This window comes from Bubalus kerabau, chromosome 3, assembly GCF_029407905.1.
Source record: "Bubalus kerabau isolate K-KA32 ecotype Philippines breed swamp buffalo chromosome 3, PCC_UOA_SB_1v2, whole genome shotgun sequence".
NCBI classification, from domain to species: domain Eukaryota; kingdom Metazoa; phylum Chordata; class Mammalia; order Artiodactyla; family Bovidae; genus Bubalus; species Bubalus kerabau.
Window position 1 is genome coordinate 173,228,451 of NC_073626.1, and position 20,234 is coordinate 173,248,684.

At 51.0% G+C, this 20,234-nt stretch overlaps 1 protein-coding gene across 1 annotated transcript in view; it reads left to right on the plus strand.

Annotated features, from left to right (window-relative positions):
* The window catches only part of ARMC9 (armadillo repeat containing 9), a 181,877-nt gene extending 171,729 nt beyond the window's left edge, over positions 1 to 10,148 (plus strand). The window contains exons 21-22 of the mRNA XM_055573725.1: positions 8,012 to 8,184; positions 9,645 to 10,148. Of these exons, the coding sequence (XP_055429700.1) occupies positions 8,012 to 8,184; positions 9,645 to 9,846 (375 nt within the window). The 3' untranslated portion in view covers positions 9,847 to 10,148. The remainder of the gene's footprint in view (positions 1 to 8,011; positions 8,185 to 9,644) is intronic.
* Positions 10,149 to 20,234: the final 10,086 nt, after the last annotated feature.

Below are 20,234 nucleotides of genomic sequence, written 5' to 3' on the forward strand. Positions count from 1 at the left end.
TTGATTCGTATCTTAATGCAGACGGTATCTCCCTCCGAAGAAATGAAGGGACACGGGGATGTTCTGCCGTGGGAATCTCAGCTCTGGGATTATGACTCAGCAGCATTCCAAACACAAGTAAAGATTAAATATCTCCAGAAGCTTTTTATTGTGACTCCCTTCCAACACAATGTTCCTATTGACGAGCAGAGATCATAGAAGCCAGCCAGGCTTCTCTGATACATAACCGCATACCTTGCAGGGCACCTCCCAATTTACCAATATATCGATCGACCTTCACCTTTTTCTAGGACCCAGCACCGTGTGTTTCTGCAGCCGGTCACATCTTCCTGAGTTGGAGGCGACTGCTATGCATATGCGCTTCCCATGTGCTGTTTTTGCTCTGCCCTAATCTGGCTGCATCCCTGGCCAGACCATCGCCATTTCCTGGCTCTAGCTTCTGACTCCCTAGACCATAAGCTCACACCATTCAGGGACTTGAGGGGGCTGGGGGGCTGCTCAGGGGCCAAGCTGACCCTTCCCGACAGCCATCCCTCCCTGCCTCCCACAGTGTCCTCTCTAGGGGGCCCCAAACTCATCACCCCCCAGAGTTCAGCGACAGTGACCAGCACCCTCAGTCAACACATCCGCCTCCTGCAGCTGCCCAGGTGGGGACCCCATGGAGAGGAAGGATCTGCCAAGCCGAAGGGGTGGTTCCCTGGTGTCTGCCAAGGGCCACTTTCCCCAGTGCCAGAGGGAGGTGCCAGCCAGAGGGAGGATGTGTCTGAGATGTTCTTTCATGGCAACAACACGACCCCAGTCAAACGAAGGTCATGTCCCAGAGCCAAGAGGAGGCCCGCTCTTAGGTATATTAGTCAGGATTCTCCAGAGAAACAGAGCCAACAGGAAGTGTGTGTGGAAAGAGATTTAATTAAGGAATCGACTCACGTGGCTGCAGAGGCAAGTCCAGAACCCAAGAGTGAGTGGATGGGGCACACTCGCTTTCTGGAGGGCAGTCTGCTTTACTCAGCGTCCCCCCTGTGGAATGTCTGCCTTGTCCAGAGACACCTGCACAGAAATATGCAGTGTTTGATCAGATACCTGGGCACTGCAGCCCCACAACACTGCCACATAAAGTTTACCTGCATGTAGGCTTTTCATGGCTGTATATTGCCACCCTGCTTATTTAACTTATATGCAGAGTACATCATGAGAAACGCTGGACTGGAAGAAACACAAACTGGAATCAAGATTGCCGGGAGAAATATCAATAACCTCAGATATGCAGATGACACCACCCTTATGGCAGAAAGTGAAGAGGAGCTTAAAAGCCTCTTGATGAAAGTAAAAATGGAGAGTGAAAAAGTTGGCTTAAAGCTCAACATTCAGAAAACGAAGATCATGGCATATGGTCCCATCACTTCATGGGAAATACATGGGGAAAAAGTGGAAACAGTGTCAGATTTTATTTTTTGGGGCTCCAAAATCACTACAGATGGTGACTGCAGCCATGAAATTAAAAGACGCTTACTCCTTGGAAGGAAAGTTATGACCAACCTAGACAGCATATTAAAAAGCAGAGACATTACTTTGTCAAGAAAGGTCCATCTAGTCAAGGCTATGGTTTTCCCAGTGGTCATGTATGGATGTGAGAGTTGGACTGTGAAGAAAGCTGAGCGCTGAAGAATTGATGCTTTTGAACTTTGGTGCTGGAGAAGACTCTTGAGAGTCCCTTGGACTGCAAAGAGATCCAACCAGTCCATTCTGAAGGAGATCAGCCCTGGGATTTCTTTGGAAGGAATGATGCTAAAGCTGAAACTCCAGTACTTTGGCCACCTCATGGGAAGAGTTGACGCTTTGGAAAAGACTCTGATGCTGGGAGGGATTGGGGGCAGGAGGAGAAGGGAACGACAGAGGATGAGATGGCTGGATGGCATCACGACTTGATGGACGTGAGTCTGAGTGAACTCCGGGAGTTGGTGATGGACAGGGAGGCCTGGCGTGCTGCAATTCATGGGGTCTCAAAGAGTCGGACATGACTGAGCGACTGAACTGAACTGAGACTTTTCACATGCATCACCATGTGGCTCTCCAAAAGGATGGGGCCCTGGGTGGGGAGGTTAGTAGATCCCCAGCCCTGCTGCCCTGACTGTTCTCTCCCTTCACTTCTTTTTTTCATTTCTTTATGTATTTATTCAGCCATGCTACATCCTAGTTGCGGCACGCGGGATCTTTTATTGCAGTGCGTGGGCTTCTCTAGTCGTGGCCCACAGGCTTAGCTGCCCTGCAACATGTGGAATCTTCCTGGACCAGGGATCGAACCCATGTTCCCTGCATTGGCAGGCAAATTCTTAACCACTGGACCCCCCGTGAAAATCCCCTCCCTTCACTTCTTGCCAACTCACCTCAGCTATCCCTGAGACTCTACAACTTGACCTTGCTACCCATTGGCTCTAAGGCCCCACGAGGTAAAGTGGGCCAAGCCGTCCTGAATCTGCACAGCTAGCTCCTCCAAATCTGGCCCCCTTGTGTGAGGGGACATCCTCAGGTAATCTAAGGCTGACTCTCTGCCATTACCACTGCTAGGAACAGCCCCAGGGCTCACCTGAGGAGTTTCTTTCAGGGTCTCTCAATTGTTCCTTCTTAAAGTTGGCTTAAAGCTCAACATTCAGAAAACTAAGATCATGGCATCCGGTCCCATCACTTCATGGCCAATAGATGCGGAAACAGTGGAAACAGTGGCTGACTTTATTTTTCTGGGCTCCAAAATCACTGCAGATGGTGACTGCAGCCATGAAATTAAAAGACGCTTACTCCTTGGAAGGAAAGTTATGACCAACCTAGACAGCATATTAAAAAGCAGAGACATTACTTTGTCAAGAAAGGTCCGTCTAGTCAAGGCTATGGTTTTCCCAGTGGTCATGTATGGATGTGAGAGTTGGACTGTGAAGAAAGCTGAGCGCTGAAGAATTGATGCTTTTGAACTTTGGTGTTGGAGAAGACTCTTGAGAGTCCCTTGGACTGCAAGGAGATCCAACCAGTCCATCCTAAAGGAGATCAGTCCTGAATACTCATTGGAAGGAGTGATGTTGAAACTGAAACTCCAATACTTTGGCCACCTGATGCGAAGAGCTGACTCACTGGAAAAGACCCTGATGCTGGGAAAGATTGAGGGCAGGAGGAGAAGGGGACGACAGAGGATGAGATAGTTGGATGGCATCACCGACTCAATGGACATGGGTTTGGGTGAACTCCGGGAGTTGGTGATGGACAGGGAGGCCTGTCATCCTGCGGTTCATGGGGTCGCAAAGAGTCGGACATGACTGAGTGACTGAACTGAACTGAAAGTGTAATGGGGCTGCATTTTAAAACAATCAAGATTTCACGTTATATATATTTCACCACCATAACAATGATAACAAATTTCCACACTAGGGAGTTCCCTGCAGGTCTAGTGGTTAGGGTTCTGGGCTTTCACTGCTGTAGTCTGGGTTCAGTTCCTGGAGAGAGAACTGAGATCCTGCAAGCCATGTGGCACAGCCAAAAACAAACAAAAACAAAAGAATATATATCTCAAAATTAGAAAAGCTTCATTGTGTCAGAAAAGTGTCAGCAATGCCCTCCCGTTTTCACACACTTGCAGTCAGATTTACATGCTGCTCTGTATCACTCCCTTGGACTTCCCTTGTGGCTCCGCAGGTTAAGAATCCTGTGATTCAGAAGACCTGGGTTCAATCCCTGGGTTGGGAAGACGGGAAAGGCTACCCACTCCAGTCTGGCCTAGAGAACCGTGGCCACAAAGAGTCGGACACAACTGAGCCACTTTCACTTTCACTTTCTGTATCGCTCCAAGGGCTTCCAAGGTGGCGGTGTGGTAAAGAATCCGCCTGCCAATGCCGAAGATATGGGTTAGATCCCTGGGTCGGGAAGATCCCATGGGGGAAGAAATAGCAACCCACTCCAGTAGTCTTGCCTGGTATATCCCATGGACAGGGGAGCCTGGTGGACTGCGGTCCATGGGGTCACAAAGAGTCAGGCAGGACTTAGCAACTGAGCACTCTGTATTGCTCTGGGATTTTTGGGTGTGTGTGTTTGTGTTTACTTTGTTTTTAATTTTATTTTATTTTTAAACTTTACATAATAGTATTAGTTTTGCCAAATATCAAAATGAATCCGCCACAGGTATACATGTGTTTCCCATCCTGAACCCTCTTCCCTCCTCCCTCCCCATACCATCCCTCTGGGTCATCCCAGTGCACCAGCCCCAAGCATCCAGTATCGTGCATCGAACCTGGACTGGCAACTTGTTTCATACATGATATTTTACATGTTTCAATGCCATTCTCCCAAATCTTCCCAACCTCTCCCTCTCCCACAGAGTCCATAAGACTGTTCTATACATCAGTGTCTCTTTTGCTGTCTCGTACACAGGGTTATTGTTACCATCTTTCTAAATTCCATATATATGCATTAGTATACTGTATTGGTGCTTTTCTTTATGGCTTACTTCACTCTGTACAATAGGCTCCAGTTTCATCCACCTCATTAGAACTGATTCAAATGTATTCTTTTTAATGGCTGAGTAATACTCCATTGTGTATATGTACCATAGCTTTCTTATCCATTCATCTGCTGATGGACATCTAGGTTGCTTCCATGTCCTGGCTATTATAAACAGTGCTGTGATGAACATTGGGGTACACGTGTCTCTTTCCCTTCTGGTTTCCTCAGTGTGTATGCCCAGCAGTGGGATTGCTGGATCATAAGGCAGTTCTATTTCCAGTTTTTTAAGGAATCTCCACACTGTTCTCCATAGTGGCTGTACTAGTTTGCATTCCCACCAACAGTGGAAGAGGGTTCCCTTTTCTCCACACCCTCTCCAGCATTTATTACTTGTAGACTTTTGGATCGCAGCCATTCTGACTGGTGTGAAATGGTACCTCATAGTGGTTTTGATTTGCATTTCTCTGATAATGAGTGATGTTGAGCATCTTTTCATGTGTTTGTTAGCCATCTGTATGTCTTCTTTGGAGAAATGTCTGTTTAGTTCTTTGGCCCATTTTTTGATTGGGTCATTTATTTTTCTGGAGTTGAGCTGTAGGAGTTGCTTGTATATTCTCGAGATTAGTTGTTTAATTGCAGGATAATTGCTTTACATTGGAATGTTAGTCTCTGCTGTACAACAGTGTGAATCAGCTCTAAGTATACATATGTCCCCTCCCTTTTGAACCTCCCTCCCACCACCCCATCCCACCCCTCTAGGTTGTCACAGAGCACCAAGTTGAGCTCCCTGTGTTATACAGCAGCTTTTTTCCTCTATTCTGAGCCTTACTACATTCTCTCTCATGTGCCTGAGTAGCCCCCACAGTTATTTACGATTATTGCATACTCTTTCATCTGATCAGTATACTCTAACTTTTTACATTTCTTTCATTCACTGATAATGTACATGGATGTGTGCTCAGGGTCAGGAAGATCCCCTGGAGGAAGAATGGCAACCCAGTCTAGTATTCTTGCCTGGAGAATCCCATGGACAGAGGAGCCTGGCGGGCTACAGTCCATGGGGTTGCGAAGAGTCAGACACGACTGAAGCAGCTTAGCACATGTGTGCTCAGAACTGTGCTGGACAGTGGATATCAAAGGTGGACTAGACCAAATTGCTGCTCTGAGGCAGTTCACCTGGAAGGACAATGTTATACATGACATGAAAATAAATTTGCTTTTTAAAGGAAAAAAAAAAGTTAAAAAATTGTAAGAGGGCTAAATCTCCTCTATCCTTTTCAACCGGGTATGAAAGATTTCTTGTCTAAAGTACAGGCAGTTTTTTACACGTCTTTTTCTAAATTTGTATTTGGAGACTTTTCAAATATTTAAGTTTTATTTTTCTGATTATTAAAGTAATAGATTCTCAATGTAAAAAAAAAAAAGGGGGGGGAAGCATAATGAAATGAATCAACAAATTATGCAGTTGCCTCCCGAGTCTCACTCCCCAGAGCCATCATCCCCGTTCATGGGGCGCTTTACCACAGCTGGCCCAGGGATACCACCTCATGGAACCTTCAGAGCTGTGCTACAGAAGCCATTTCACAGGTGGGGAAACTGAGGCTCCTGAGATGTCAGCAGATTGCTCACTGTCCCTCACCCGCTAGAAAGCAACAGAGCGAGACAGAGTCCAGGCCATTCCAGGGCCCTCACCCTCCTCCCTGCCACCAGATCCTTCACTTGCCCCAGTCCTCAATTTCAGCCCCCAGCATGGTGTACACACACACACACACACACACACTGCCCACTAGGAGCCCTGCAGCCTGTCAGCATCTCTCTGTCCTGGGGGTGCGGTAGGGAGACACCCCACTTTACTAGCCAAGCTCACAGTGTCTGCTGCACTCACACTTGCAGCCTGCAGACCGAGATGCCCACCTACTGAAGGAAGGTCAGACCAGGAGCCCCTGCTGCCTGCCAGGAGCTGAGATGGCGCTTACATCAGCTCAGTCAGTGGTGACCACAGCCCTGGGTGATGGCCCCCGGGACTCCAGTCTTCAGAGTTAGGTGTCAGAAAAATGGGCACATAGCAAAGTCCCCAGAAGTCGAGCAAACTCTGGGAGATGGTGGAGGACAGAGGAGCCTGGTATGCTACCATCCATGGGGTCACAGAGTCCGACACGACCGAGCGACGGAACAACAATAGCAACAGAAGTCAAGATGGGAATAAAAGTTGAGCATGTTTATACCTCAGTGACAGCCAGGGAGCAAAGGGCTGGGTGGGGGAATCATGTCCCCAACCCCAGCTGCAGTGGCTGCGGGTGCTGGTAGGAAGGAGGGAACAGGCTCTAAGACGTGGCCTCTTGTCTCTGTGAAGCCAACCCACTGGGCTGGGGTCCTGAGGGCGTCTGGAGAATGGCTGGCTGTAAGATCCCACCAGGTTCACTGCCTGCTTGTTATGTGTGTAAATTTGGGAAACTTGACCAACTTGGAGCCTCAGTTTTGACATCTGAAAAATAGGGTAGTAATGCCTGCTTCGCAGGGTTGTTTGGGGGCTCAAGGTCATCTTCTCATTGTGGCCTTCCCTGGTCACCCCATCTAAAGTCAGCTTCCAGTTGATGCTGTAATAAACTTCCAGTTGCACAAATTTAGTCACTAAATAAGCACGAATTTATTATTTTCCAGTTCTGTAGATTAGAAGTCCCACATGGGTCTTCATGAGCTGGAATCAAGGTGTCCACAGGACAGGTTATACCCTGGAGATCTAGGGAAGAATCTCTCTTCTATCCCCTCTGGCTTCAAGAAGCCTCCTGCCCTCCTGGGCCTGTGGCCCCTTCCTGCGTGCGTATGTGAAGTCACTTCAGTTGTGTCTGACTCTTTGTGACCCTATGGACTGCAGCTGCCCGGGTCTTCTCTCTAATGGGACTCTCCAGGCAAGAATAACGGAGTGGGTTGCCATGCCCTCCTCCAGGGGATCTTCCTGAACCAGGGATCAAACCAGCGTCTTTTATGGCTCCTGTATTGGCAGGCGGGTTCTTTAAGATTAGCGCCACCTGAAAAGCACCATGGCCCCTTCCTCCATCCTCAAAGCCAGTGGCATTGCATCTGTGTCTTTTTTTCCACAGCCGAGCCTATTTCTCTTTCTTCCTCTGCCTCTCTCCCACTTTTAAGGACGCTTGTGATTACAGATGTCCCAGTAATCTAGGATAACCTCACACCTGCAGCCTTGATTTCCTGTTGTCATGTAGGGTTCCAGGGACTGGGACATGGAACTAACTGGAGCCAGACACACCTTTCCTGGCCACTGGATCTGACACTGTAATACTCTCTCAGGTTCCCTATTCTGCTCCTTGCCTTCATCTCCTCTCTCATCATCTCCCTCCTCCCCCAAAGTGTGAGCTCAACGGGCAGGGATTTATGCCACCAGGTGCCCTGCTCTACCCCACCCCACCCCCCGGTGCCCAGGATGGTGCCTGGCTGGCATCTCTTAGAGCCAGAAGGGGGAGTCCTACCTTCTTCCTCCTGTGACTTTAGCTTGGATGTTTTGTTCCAGGGGATTCACATCAAGCTTCTCCTGCAAGCCCCGGGCCCCCCGCACCCCGGAGATGCTGGACATGAACCCACCCAAGGTCAAGGCATCGGCTCTGGGCCCTCAGTTCTCCTCATGTGGCCCCCAGCAGGCCAGCCGTCCCAGCTCCATGACCTCTTCCACAAGGAGCCTGCAGAGTAAGTTACCCTGCGCGGGAGGGCACTGGGCTTCCCCATCTGATTCGTGTTCCTTCCATGCCCACCAGACCAAGGGGAAAGGCCCATCTCCCCTCCCCACAAGACCAGGGCCCTAGCTGCCCACTTCCTTTGCCCCAGGGACCGGTTCTTCACTCATCTTTCTGTTTAAGAAATTGCCCTTGGCCTCAGCGGGTCGTGGGCTTCCCTGGTGGCTCAGCTGGTAAAGAATCCGCCTACAATGCAGGAGACCTGGGTTCGATCCCTGGGTTGGGAAGATCCCCTGGAGAAGGGAACGGCTACCCACTCCAGTATTCTGGCCTGGAGAATTCCATGGACAGTATAATCTATGGGATCGCAAAGAGTTGGACACGACTGAGCGACTTTCACACTTCAGCAGCTCAGGCACAAGCTGGCGGAGGGAGACCCTTCCAGACAGTCACTTGGGGATAAGATCCCCCCGCCCGGGTCAGCCCTGAAACCAGAATCGATCTTCTGGTGGGAAACAGAAGCAGGTTCTTCCTCACAGGCTGGGTGGAGAGGCCCCCTCCGAGGGCCTGAGGGTGGGGTGGGCCCTAGGGGACCCCGCTGTGTCCCTGGGGCCACCCTCCCACTCTTTTGCTCCTGATAAAGACCACTTCTGTGTCACCTCCCAGTCAGCCAGTTGACCACCCCCACCCCTCCCACTCCCCAACCCAAGCCTGGAACTTTCCAACAGGGCTTTACTAAAAATAAGGGAAGGCAAAAGAGAAACCCAACAAAAGGACATCAAGCGGCAGAAAATCAGTCACACTCAGGATGTGTGAGTCCTGCGACCTGGCCACCCCCTCCTTCCTGACAGGGCCCTGGGCGCTCTGGCCAACGGGGGAGCACTGGGCTGGGACCGTGGTTCATGGGCCAAGTCTGGGCAGCCCGTGGGGGTGGGCAGGGCTCCCTCTGCTCTCAGCACCTCTCTGCTGAGAAACTCACAGCAGAGCCCCGGCCCCATCTCCCCACCACAGTGCTTCTGCACACGAGCCCCAAGGAAACGCCAGCAAGTACAGGGGGAGAGAGCGGCCAGGAGCGAGGCAGGCCGGCTTCCCCGGGGCCCTGCCCGGCCACCAGGCTGCACGCCCCAACTGAAGTAACCACAGTAGCAGCGCCCAGGAGCAGGCGGGCTGCCCGGCTGGCTGGCCGCACAGGGTGGGAAGCAGCACATGCCCACCCCCTCGGCCTCCACAAACACAGGAGCTGCTGGCAGCGAGGCTCACCAAGTCCCCACACCAAGCTTCCTGTCAGGAAAGTGCATGGCCACCCCAGTGAGTCAGGCCCCCCCGGCCACAGAGCAGGTGACCCGGGAGGAAGGCGCTCTGCATTCGGTTTGCACAGGGCCCATTGAAAGGAGGACTTGTGCAGGGACAGAGGGGGTCTGTGTGCCCAAGCCCTCCCTGGCGCTGGCAGCTTGCCTGGCTTTTCTTCTCCAGGCAGCCCGTCTTCCAGGAAGTGAGGATGGGTTCTTCCCCGCGGTCACCGTCCCTTTGCCCAATGACCAGCCCGCTTCCTGCCCTTGGCCAGCTGGCAGCTGCAGACGACAAAAGTGACGAGACGGTTGTTGTCACACCACCAGGTGACTCGAGGAGCCGAGGAGGACAACCCTCCAGGCGTCCAGGAGCAGGCCCACCGTAGCCCATGCCCCAGGGTCCTGCCACTGTCCTTCCTGCCCACCCTCCCCGCCGGCACCCAGCTTGGGGGGGCAGCGGGGGACAGCAGAGCCAAAGCCGGGAGCTCGTCCATCTTGGGGAGCCAGGGCCAGACAGCTCAGCCAGAGGCAGGCCCTCGACCTTGGAGGAAACCGGTCCTCCTCACCCAGACCAAGTATGAGGAAACAGAAGGGGGTTAGAATACGGGAAAGTCCTTCTCAAGTCGGCTACCTGAGCAGCAGACTTGGTATTTTCTTCCTCTTAAAACCTGGAAAGAATATGGGGTGTTCCCCTCTGTGGCTGGAATACGGCTGTTCCACAGCGGCCCTGTGCTTCTGCACACGTGTTCTAAGGGCTCAGAGGGTTGACCAGTTTAAAGCCATTTTCCTCCCTCCGTCCGTTAAGACCACAAGCACAGACTGTGCCCCCAGCAGGGTGACTGGTCCCCACTGGGGGAGGCCCGTTGCTCCCTCCTTGCCAAGGGTGACATCAGGGCCAATCCTAGTGTTGGGGCCCGTGTGAGGAAAGCAGGAGAGCCTCCATCTTGAAGCCTGTCATCTGTCTTAAAGGCAGGATGTGAACGGGGCCTGGACCCTAGCCCCGGAATGAGGAAATGGTCACTAGTGAAAACCAGGTCTCCTGGAGACTTCCCTCCCTACAGGTGGCAAACAGAGATTGTAGTTGAAGTCAGGCTGCCCCTGTTAGATTAACCATGGAGACATCCCCCCTTGATGTAAATCATTGCCCCCCCACCCCACCTTTAACCTTAATTGTTTGTTCTCCTAGCACCTACTTGTTGTAAACTCAATCATATGCAACAGAGAGGTTGCTAACATGTAACCTGTCACATAGTGGGGGGTATAAAACTGGGCCTCTCAGAAACTTCAGGGTCCTTGTTGGGAACCGATTCCCCCTTGGACCTGCTGGTGTAATGAACCGTACTGCACTGTCTTAAGTGTCCTCCGAGGTGTGTGTTGCGACTCCGGATTCCACAACACTGGGACAGAGAAAGAGCGTTCACCTGCAGAGTCAGCGCTGCTACCCAAGCCTGTAGCAGGGTCTGACCTCGCCTAAAACAGAAATACTGAAATAAAATGATGAGTATTGAGATGGCACTTGCGTATGTGCCTCTGCGTGAGAGTGTGTGTGTGTATGTGTGCGTGTGTGTGTATGCGCGCACACTGTCCCCCAGGCAGTCCATCTGCCCTGGCCAGGCCCACTAGGAGTCATCTTGGTGGCCCCACTAGATATAAATAAAGGACAACGTTGCTTTTTTCAGTATCCTCCCAACTCCAAAGGAGAGCAGGCAGAAGAGGCCAACAGAAGAATGCTGGAGCAGGCGAGAGGCCAGGTTGGCCCTGTGATGACCATAGACACATCGTGAGCCGGGCCCTGGGTTAATTTCACAAGTGCTTGGCAGTGGTGCCAGGGTGGGCACAGTAGAACTCTGTGGTCATGTGACTAGCCCATCTTGATCCTCTGGAAATATGTGAGTTCCTCTCTGTTCCGGGGGGGAAGAAGGCTGGGCAGAACACTGCCCTCCAGCCCCTCCGAACTCCTGGCTTGACCTCTGGAGGGATAAAGAGAAAACGCAAACGCTTCTCTCGGTGTTGTGGATAATGGACCAGCAAGAGAAGCGGAGACTGGGTCCATGAAATGGAAGCGCTCGTGGAGAAACCCTGAAAAGGCAGAGAGTGTTTGCAGATGAACAGCAGAGGAGCATCATGGAAAGATCTCTCCCTTTCTCCCAGCAAATCCACTCCCTTCGGATTCCTCACATGCCTCCGACTGACACAGCCTGCCCTGCCGTGGCGAGAGAGCAGTCCCGTCTCCAGAATCCAGAGGGAGTGGGTGACTTGTCCGTTACCGCCCACTGTCTCCCCGAAGCCAGGGTGACTTCTGTTTCTCCCTCAGGCCCACAGATGAGCTCAAGTCTGATTTGGAGATGTCTGGCCACTTAGGGTAAAAAAAAAAATGTGGACAGACTACACTGAGGTCACCAGGTGCAGTCTGGATGGTTCTCTGGGGAGTAAATATGGCCTCCGGGAGAGCCCTCTTGCAGACACACACATGCATTCCAGGGCTGATGGTGCAAAAGAGACTTTAGAAAATACCAACTAGCATAAATATTCCAGCTAAATGTAGGCCTAATGGGGAGCCGGATACAACCACAGTCTAAGGTGGGGGAGGGGCGAGAATAAAATATACAAATAAACCCAAATGTTTTCACAGGTCATCTGGAGACCAAATCCTACAGCTCCTAGGCTTTGCCCATGACACCTACCCAGGGAGGCCACGGAGAGGAGTCTGTGGAACTTTTAAGAAATGGGGACCTTTAGGAAGAGCCCTTCTTTCCCTGGAAGCTGACCCCAGCTCTCTGGTTACCTGGCCCTCTGATTTCTCCTGAGTAGGACTTGATCTTCATTCACAAAAGAATGTAAATGTCCAGCAACAGCCTAAATGATGACCCTTGGTGGGAATATAATAATCAGGTAGAGATTTGAGATCCAGTCAGATAAAAGGGGGAGAAGGCAATGGCACCCCACTCCAGTATTCTTGCCTGGAAAATCCCATGGACGGAGGAGCCTGGTGGGCTGCAGTCCATGGGGTCGCTAAGAGTCTAACACAACTGAGCAACTTCACTTTCACTTTTCACTTTCATGCATTGGAGAAGGAAATGGCAGCCCACTCCAGCGTTCTTGCCTGGAGAATCCCAGGGATGGGGGACCCTGGTGGGCTGCCGTCTATGGGGTCGCACAGAGTCGGACACAACTGAAGCGACTTAGCAGCAGCAGCAGCAGCAGATAAAAGGGCTCACTCAGTACGTTGGAAAGGACTTGGCCCAAATCAAATGAGCTTTAAAAAAAAAAAAACACAAATAAATAAGATTAACACAAAAATTCCATGACAAAGTCTCAAACTTTTAATACGAACAGGATCTGAGCCTGTGCTTCTGTGACCCTACCCTGCTTGCAGAACCTTGATCCAGTACCTATTCCAATAAAGTTTTATTTACAAAAATAGGCAGCCAGCCCATGAGCCATAGTTTGCTGAACTGCATGAAAACGTTACTGAGTTTCAGGGCACCCCTTCCATTCTGTGTGCAAGGTGAAGCCGCACTGGCCTCACCCAGGATCTGGGGGTGGGCGATCCTCCAGGGCTTCCCAGGGTGCTCGTGGCATAGCCTTGTGGCCGAGGCACTGGACCTGCCTGTCTGACCATCTTCAGCTCTCCAGAGACTAAAGGAGCAATGTTGTTCACCTTTGCACGAAAAAGCTGCCCCCAAAACTTAATGGCTTAAAACAACAATTTATGGGACTTCCCTAGGCTTCCCAGGTGGCACGAATGGTAAAGATCCACCTGCCAATGCAGGAGACATAAGAGACGCAGGTTCATTTCCTGGGTAGGGAAGATCCCCTGGAGGAAGGCATGGCAACCCACTGCAGTATTCGTCTCTGGAGAATCCTATGGACAGAGGAGCCTGGTGGGCTACAGTCCATAATGTGGCAAAGAGTCAGACATGACTAAGGCGACACACTGGTGGTGCAGTGGCTAAGACTCTGAGCTCTCGGTGCTCAGGTCCAACCCTTGGTCAAGGGACTAGATCCTACATGTGGCAACTAAATCCACATGTGGCAGCTAAAGATCCTGCATGCCACAACGAAGATCTAAGACCTGGCACAGCCAGATAAATAAATATTTTAAAAATTTGTGAGTGTCGCAGTTATGTGGATCAGTGATGGGGCTGGGCCCAGATGGCCAGCTGTCTCGGGCTCAGCTGGACCTAGGTGCACATCTGTGATCAGAGGGCAGTCGAGGGCCTCAGGTCTGGCAGCTGGCTGTGGGCTGGATGCTGGGTTCACCCTCCGGCAAATTAGCTCAGGCTCGTTTGCCTGGTGCTCTCAGGACATCTGCAATGAGAGAGATCAAGCCCACATGCTGTTCAGGTTTCTACCTGCATCACATTTGCTGCTCTACTATTGGCCAATGCAAGTCTCATGGCCAAGGCCTAGTCTCTGCAGAGGGACTAAAAGGAAACAAAGACAAACCCGATAGGACTTTAACAATCTGCCCCAGAGAGGGTGTTCAGAATTTACACATCTCAGAATCGAATCTTCCCGGATGAATTTTCCACCAGGGCATAACCTCTCCATTTTAATTCAGTTCAACATATTCTGGGGGACTGTTCTGCATTGGGTTGTGGGGGGTTGTGACTATGTTAAATTAGCATCGGTTAGCTTGAACCCTGGTGAAGGGAAAGTGCAATGGAGACAGTCCGGGGGAGGCACATGGCTCTCTTGGGAGTGGAGGGTCCCGGGAGGCGGGGCAGACTGTGTCACAAGGCCCTTGGGGAAGCCCTATTGGAAACTTACTCTTAGCTGCAAGCTGCAGGCTGCACTGGGCCATGCATTGGTGAGGAGGCTGGGATCAGTTCCAGGACCCTGCAGCCTCCCTTACCCACACAGAGCACGTGTCGCTGCAACATCCTAGAGAAGCTCGGTTAAACTTGAAGCAGGAGACAAAGTTCCGCTGGCCGGCGAGTTGCCATCCATCTTCTAGGAGGAATCCCTGGACTCTGCGGATAGCCAGGGTTCCGGGCAGCCATCAGTGCCAGATTGAAGCCATGGGCAGATTTCCAGGAGGTTGTGGAATTTGGAGAAAGTCAGGTCTAGAGACACCTACCCAGAGTCGTAAATTAAGGTGTCAGTTGAAGCCTGGGAGTGGATAGACTCTCAGAGGAGAGGACTGGAGAAATAAGAAACCTGGGGCAGAACCAGGGATGAGAGAAGGAAGAGGGCCTGCTGCAGGAGACAGTCTCCGGGGAGGAGGCGGCCTGGGAACACGTGCTCTAGAACCGGGGGAGGAAAGCAGTGCACGGAGGGTGGTCACCATGGCCAGAGCCGGAGGAGGGCGGGGCTGCCTGAGGACACATTCCAGAGAGCAGTCCTGGGCCAGAGGTCAGCCTGGCCCGGGAAGAACTAAGGTGACCAGTTAGATGCTAGAGGCACTGAGGTTGAGGAGCTTGGCTGGAGAAGGACAAGGTGATGGCGTGACCTCTCAGAGGGGCAACTGGAGCCAAGGCCACCGAGCAGTGGACTTAAGTCGCTGGGAGCAGGGTGTCCACCAGGCCCTGAGCCAGGTCCACCTGGATGGGAGACAGTGGTATTCTGGAGCCAGCTTGTACCTGCTCGCTACATTTTCAGGAGTTCCGTGAGCTGGTGTTGAAGACAGCCGTTTCCAAAGCTCAACTTTTATAAACTTAAAATTAGGGATTTCCCTGGCAGTCCAGTGGTCAAGACTTCGCCTTCCAATGCAGGAGGTACAGTCTCGATCCCTGGTCAGGAAGTTAAGATCCCACATGCCTCAGGGGCAAAAAACAAAACAGAAGCAATATTGTAACAAAGCCAATAAAGACTTTAAAAATGGTCCACATCAAAAAAGTCATTTTAAAAAATTAAATCAGTCAGTTCAGTTCAGTCATTCAGTCATGTCCGCCTCTTTGCAACCTCATGGACTGGAGCACACCAGGCTTCCCTGTCCAGCACCATCTCCCAGAGCTTACTCAAACTCATGTCCATTGAGTTGGTGATGCCATCCAACCATCTCATCCTCTGTCGTCCCCTTCTCCTCCTGCCTTCAATCTTTCCCAGCATCAGGGAATTTTCCAATGAGTCAGTTCTTCGCATCAGGTGGCCAAATGGAGCTTCAGCTTCAGCATCAGTCCTGCCAATGAATATTCAGGACTGATTTCCATTAGGATTCACTAGTTTGATCTCCTTGAAGTCCAAGAGATTCTCAAGAGCCTTCTCCAACACCACAGTTCAAAAGCATCAATTCTTTGGCTCTCAGCTTTCTTTATGGTCTCTTACATCCATACATGACTACTGGAAAAACCATAGCTTTGACTAGACAGACCTTTGTAGGCAAAGTAATGTCTATGCTTTTTAATATGTTGTCTAGGTTGGTCATAGCTTTTCTTCCAAGGAGCAAATGTCTTTTAATTTCATGGCTGCGGTCACCATCTGCAGTGATTTTGGAGCCCAGGAAAATAAAGTCTGTCACTGTTTCTATTGTTTCCCCATCTATTTGCCATGAAGTGATGGGACCTGATGCCATGATCTTCGTTTTTTGATTGTTGAGTTTTAAGCCAGTTTTTTCACTCTCCTCTTTCACTTTCATCAAGAGGTTCTTCAATTCCTCTTTGCTTTCTGCCATAAGGATGGTGTTATCCGCATATCTGAGGTTACTGATGTTTCTCCCAGCAATCTTGATTCCAGCTTGTGCTGGAATCAAATCCCTTATGATTATACAGTAGAAGTAACAAATAGATTGAAGGGATTAGATCTGATAGACAGAGTGCCTGAAGAACTCAGGACAGAGATTCCTGGCATTGTACAGGAGGCAGTGATCAAGACCATCCCCAAGAAAAAGAAATACAAAAAGGCAAAATGGTTTTCTGAGGAGGCCTTACAAATACCTGTGAAAAGAAGAGAAGCTAAAGGCAAAGGAGAAAAGGAAAGATAGAACCACCTGAATGCAGAATTCCAAAGAATAGCAAGGAGAGATAAGAAAGCCTTCCTCAGTGATCAGTGAAAAGATACAGAGGAAAACATTAGAATGGGAAAGACTAGAGATCTCTTCAAGAAAATTAGAGATACCAAGGGAACATTTCATGCAAAGATGGGCACAATAAAGGACAGAAATGGTATGGACCTAATAGAAGCAGAAGATATTAAGAGGTGGCAAGAATACACAGAAGAACAATACAAAAAAGATCTTAATGACCCAGACAACCACAATGATGGGGTCACTCACCTAGAGCCAGACATCCTGGAATGCGAAGTCAAGTGAGCCTTAGGAACCGTCACTACGAACAAAGCTAGTGGAGGTGATGGAATTCCAGTTGAGCTATTTCAAATCCTGAAAGATGATGCTGTGAAAGTGCTGCACTCAGTATGCCAGCAAATTTGGAAAACTCGGCAGTGTCCACAGTTTCTTTCCCAGAGAAAGGTAATGCCAAAGAATGTTCAAACTACTGCACAATTGCACTCATCTCACACACTAGCAAAGTAATGCTCAATATTCTCCAAGCCAGGCTTCAGCAGTATGTGAGCTGAGAACTTCCAGATGGTCAAGCTGGATTTAGAAAAGGCAGAGGAACCAGAGATCAAATTGCCAACATTCGTTGGATCATACAAAAAGCAAGAGAGTTCCAAAACATCTACTTCTACTTTATTGACTATACCAAAGCCTTTGACTGTGTGGATCACAACAAACTGTGGAAAATTCTTAAAGAGATGGGAATATCAGACCATCTGACTGCCTCCTGATAAATCTGTATGCAGGTCAAGAAGCAAGTTAGAACTGGACATGGAACAACAGACTGGTTCCAAGTTGGGAAAGAAGTACATCAAGGCTGAATATTGTCACCCTGCTTATTTAAGTTCTATGCAGAGTACATCATGGGAAATGCCGGGCTAGATGAAGCACAAGCTGGAATCAAGATTGCTGGGAGAAAAAAACTAAATAATTTCTATTAAAAATAAAAGTAATAAATGCTCAAATCTCATTCCTTCCTAATTTTACCATTTACCATTGTCTGCATCCTGGAGGGTACTTACACCATGTTGTATTAACATCCGTATAGGGGGAGATAGGACTTCCCTCACAGCTCAGATGGTAAAGGATCTGCCTACAATGCAGAAGACCAGGGTTCAGTTGTGGGCTGGGAAGATCCCCTGGAGAAGGAAATGGCTACCCACTCCAGTGTTCTTGCCTGGAAAATTCCATGGACTTTGGAGCCTGGTAGGCTCCAAATGGGGTCACAAAAGAGTTGAACGTGACTGAGCGACTCACACTTGCACTTCATAAACCGGGGCACCCCGCCCTCCCCACCCCCAGTGCAGCCTGAAGCAGAAGGTTGGGTGGATCAGAGACAAGGTGGAAGGAGCAGGGCAGTGTGTGTTCCCTGGCATGGCACACCCTAAAGATGGCAAGAGAAAGGGACAGGCGATGGCTACATCACTTCACGACCAGGCCTTTGCCCTGCCGGAGCCTTCCGTCTGAGTCATGTGCCAACTGAGGGTGATATCAAGTGACCCCAGGTGTCCTTGGACACCTCCCTCTTGGCACACTGCTGCTGCTTGCCCTTCAGCAATCTCCGTGCCACCTAGAAACACACACACTGTGTATGCTCAAGGGTGTGACCCTGCTCCTGCCCACTCATCATCGTGGCGGGTCAGCCTCACAAGGAGCCAGGAGGGCTTCCCTAGCTACACTCCTAGGACTTTGTGATCTGGTTCTTCAGTGCCCAGGTGGGGACACTGGCAGGGTCAGGAGCAGATAAGTGTGGATGCCCTGCTCACACCAGCAGCACTCAGGCCAGGCTTGATCTCAGGCAACAGCATCTTCAAGAGAGAAGCCAGGCAGAGGGTCTCAGTGACTTGTAAGTCCAGAGGGGCAGAGTCTGGGTGTCCTGGAGACTGGTTGCACTGGGAGAAGACAGGCATAGAGCCTGGTTAAGTTGTCTGAGCCAAAGACAAGAAGAGCAGGAGTAAAAGTGGCCAGGACATGAGCTGGGGAGACACGAGCCCCAGAAGGAAGGCCAGTCTTCCAGAGCCCCACCTGGGAAGCTGCGTGACTAGGGGCTTGGAGCCTCCTGGGAGCACCCGGTCCTGGGGCTTGAGGATCGATTTATAGCCTCGTGTGAGCCTCCCAGCTGGACTGTCTTCTGGGGGAGCCCAGTTTCTGAGCCCAAAGTCCCACAGACAAGACCCCTGGGCAGAGAGGCCCAGAGGCTGGGAGAGTGTTGGGCGTGGGCTCCCAGGTAGGGAGTCAGTGACCAGGACTTGCCATTGAGGGCATGGAAAAGACCCTGATGCTGGGAAAGATTGAAGGCAGGAGGAGAAGGGGACAACAGAGGATGAGATGGTTGGATGGCGTCACCGACTGAATGGAGGAGTTTGAGTAAACTCCGGGAGTTGGTGATGGACAGAGAGACCTGGCATGCTCCAGTCCATGGGGTCGCAAAGAGTCGGACATGACTGATCGACTATACTGAACTGAACTAGAGGGCGTGGAGTGGAGGGAGGAGGGAAAAGTGAAAAAACACAAAATTCAGGCAAAAGGAAGGATTTCTGAGGTATCAGGGACCCTGAGGTGGGGCTCATGGAAATAGGGAGGGAGGTGGGAACCTGGCTCTCACTGGACCACCTTGGAACACCAAGGAGAACAAGTCCCCCATCATCAGAAAGGGATCCGGGCTGGGCCAGGCCAGACCCTCCCCTGAGCAACCTGAGCGCCTGCACCTTGTCAACTGGACCGTTGTCCTGATGACTACAAAGAGAGGGGAAGAATGGAGGTAGTCGCACTTCCATTACAATGACTTCAAGGAGGATTTAGCACTAAGAAGGGTGCAGGGGGGCAGCCAGCGAAGTAGAGCCTTGACCCACAGGCTGCAGAGGCACCACCAAATCTAGGGGGTAGGGCAGCATCACCCAACATCTGGACATTGTGGACGTTGTGACACTCTGCCGTAACATCTGAGGGCCGTCCCACCTTTGCCTGGGATTCCTTGACGATCAGAAATTGGGATACTACCATGATAGCTCAGCTGGTAAAGAATCCACCTGTAATGCAGGAGACCCCAGTTCAATTTCTGGGTCAGGAAGATCCACTGGAGGAGGGATAGACTACCCACTCCAGTACACTCGGGCTTCCCTGGTGGTTCAGATGGTAAAGAATTCGCCTGCAATGCGGGAGACCTGGGTTCGATTCCCTAGGTCGGTAAGATCCCCTGGAGGAAGGCATGGCAACCCACTCCAGTATCCTTGCCTGGAGAATTCCGGGGACAGCGGAGCCTGGCCGGCTACAGTCCATGGGGTCACAGAGACTCGGACAGGACTGAGCAACTAAGCACAGCGCAGCACACAGGATGCCTGAGCAGACTCCCCCCAAGTAGGGTGGCATCTCCTTCCCTACCGGCAACCACATGGTCCAAAGGGAAATCCCACTCTCCGCCTTGCCCCTGCCCTCTGAAGTCATGCAGGGCAGGAGGTGGGCTGGAGCCTCAGGGGTCAGGGCCCCTCTCCCTCTGGACAACATAGCTGAAGTGCTGGCTGCCCAGGCTGAGTCCCCTGAGATGCCACTGAGGAGGAGACAGAGGCATGATCCCTGGGCAGAGTCTGCTTGCAGATGTCTCCAGCAACACCGTGACCTTTTCTGCTTACCTGGGCCAGTAAGTCACCAACAAATCCCTGCTTTGTTGATTGGTTAATGATTCTTCAGGTTGGGTGTCACTTTCGTGTATGTGTTTGCATGCTCAATCACTCAGCCATGTTCCAGTCTTTCATGACCCCATGGACTGTAGCCCAC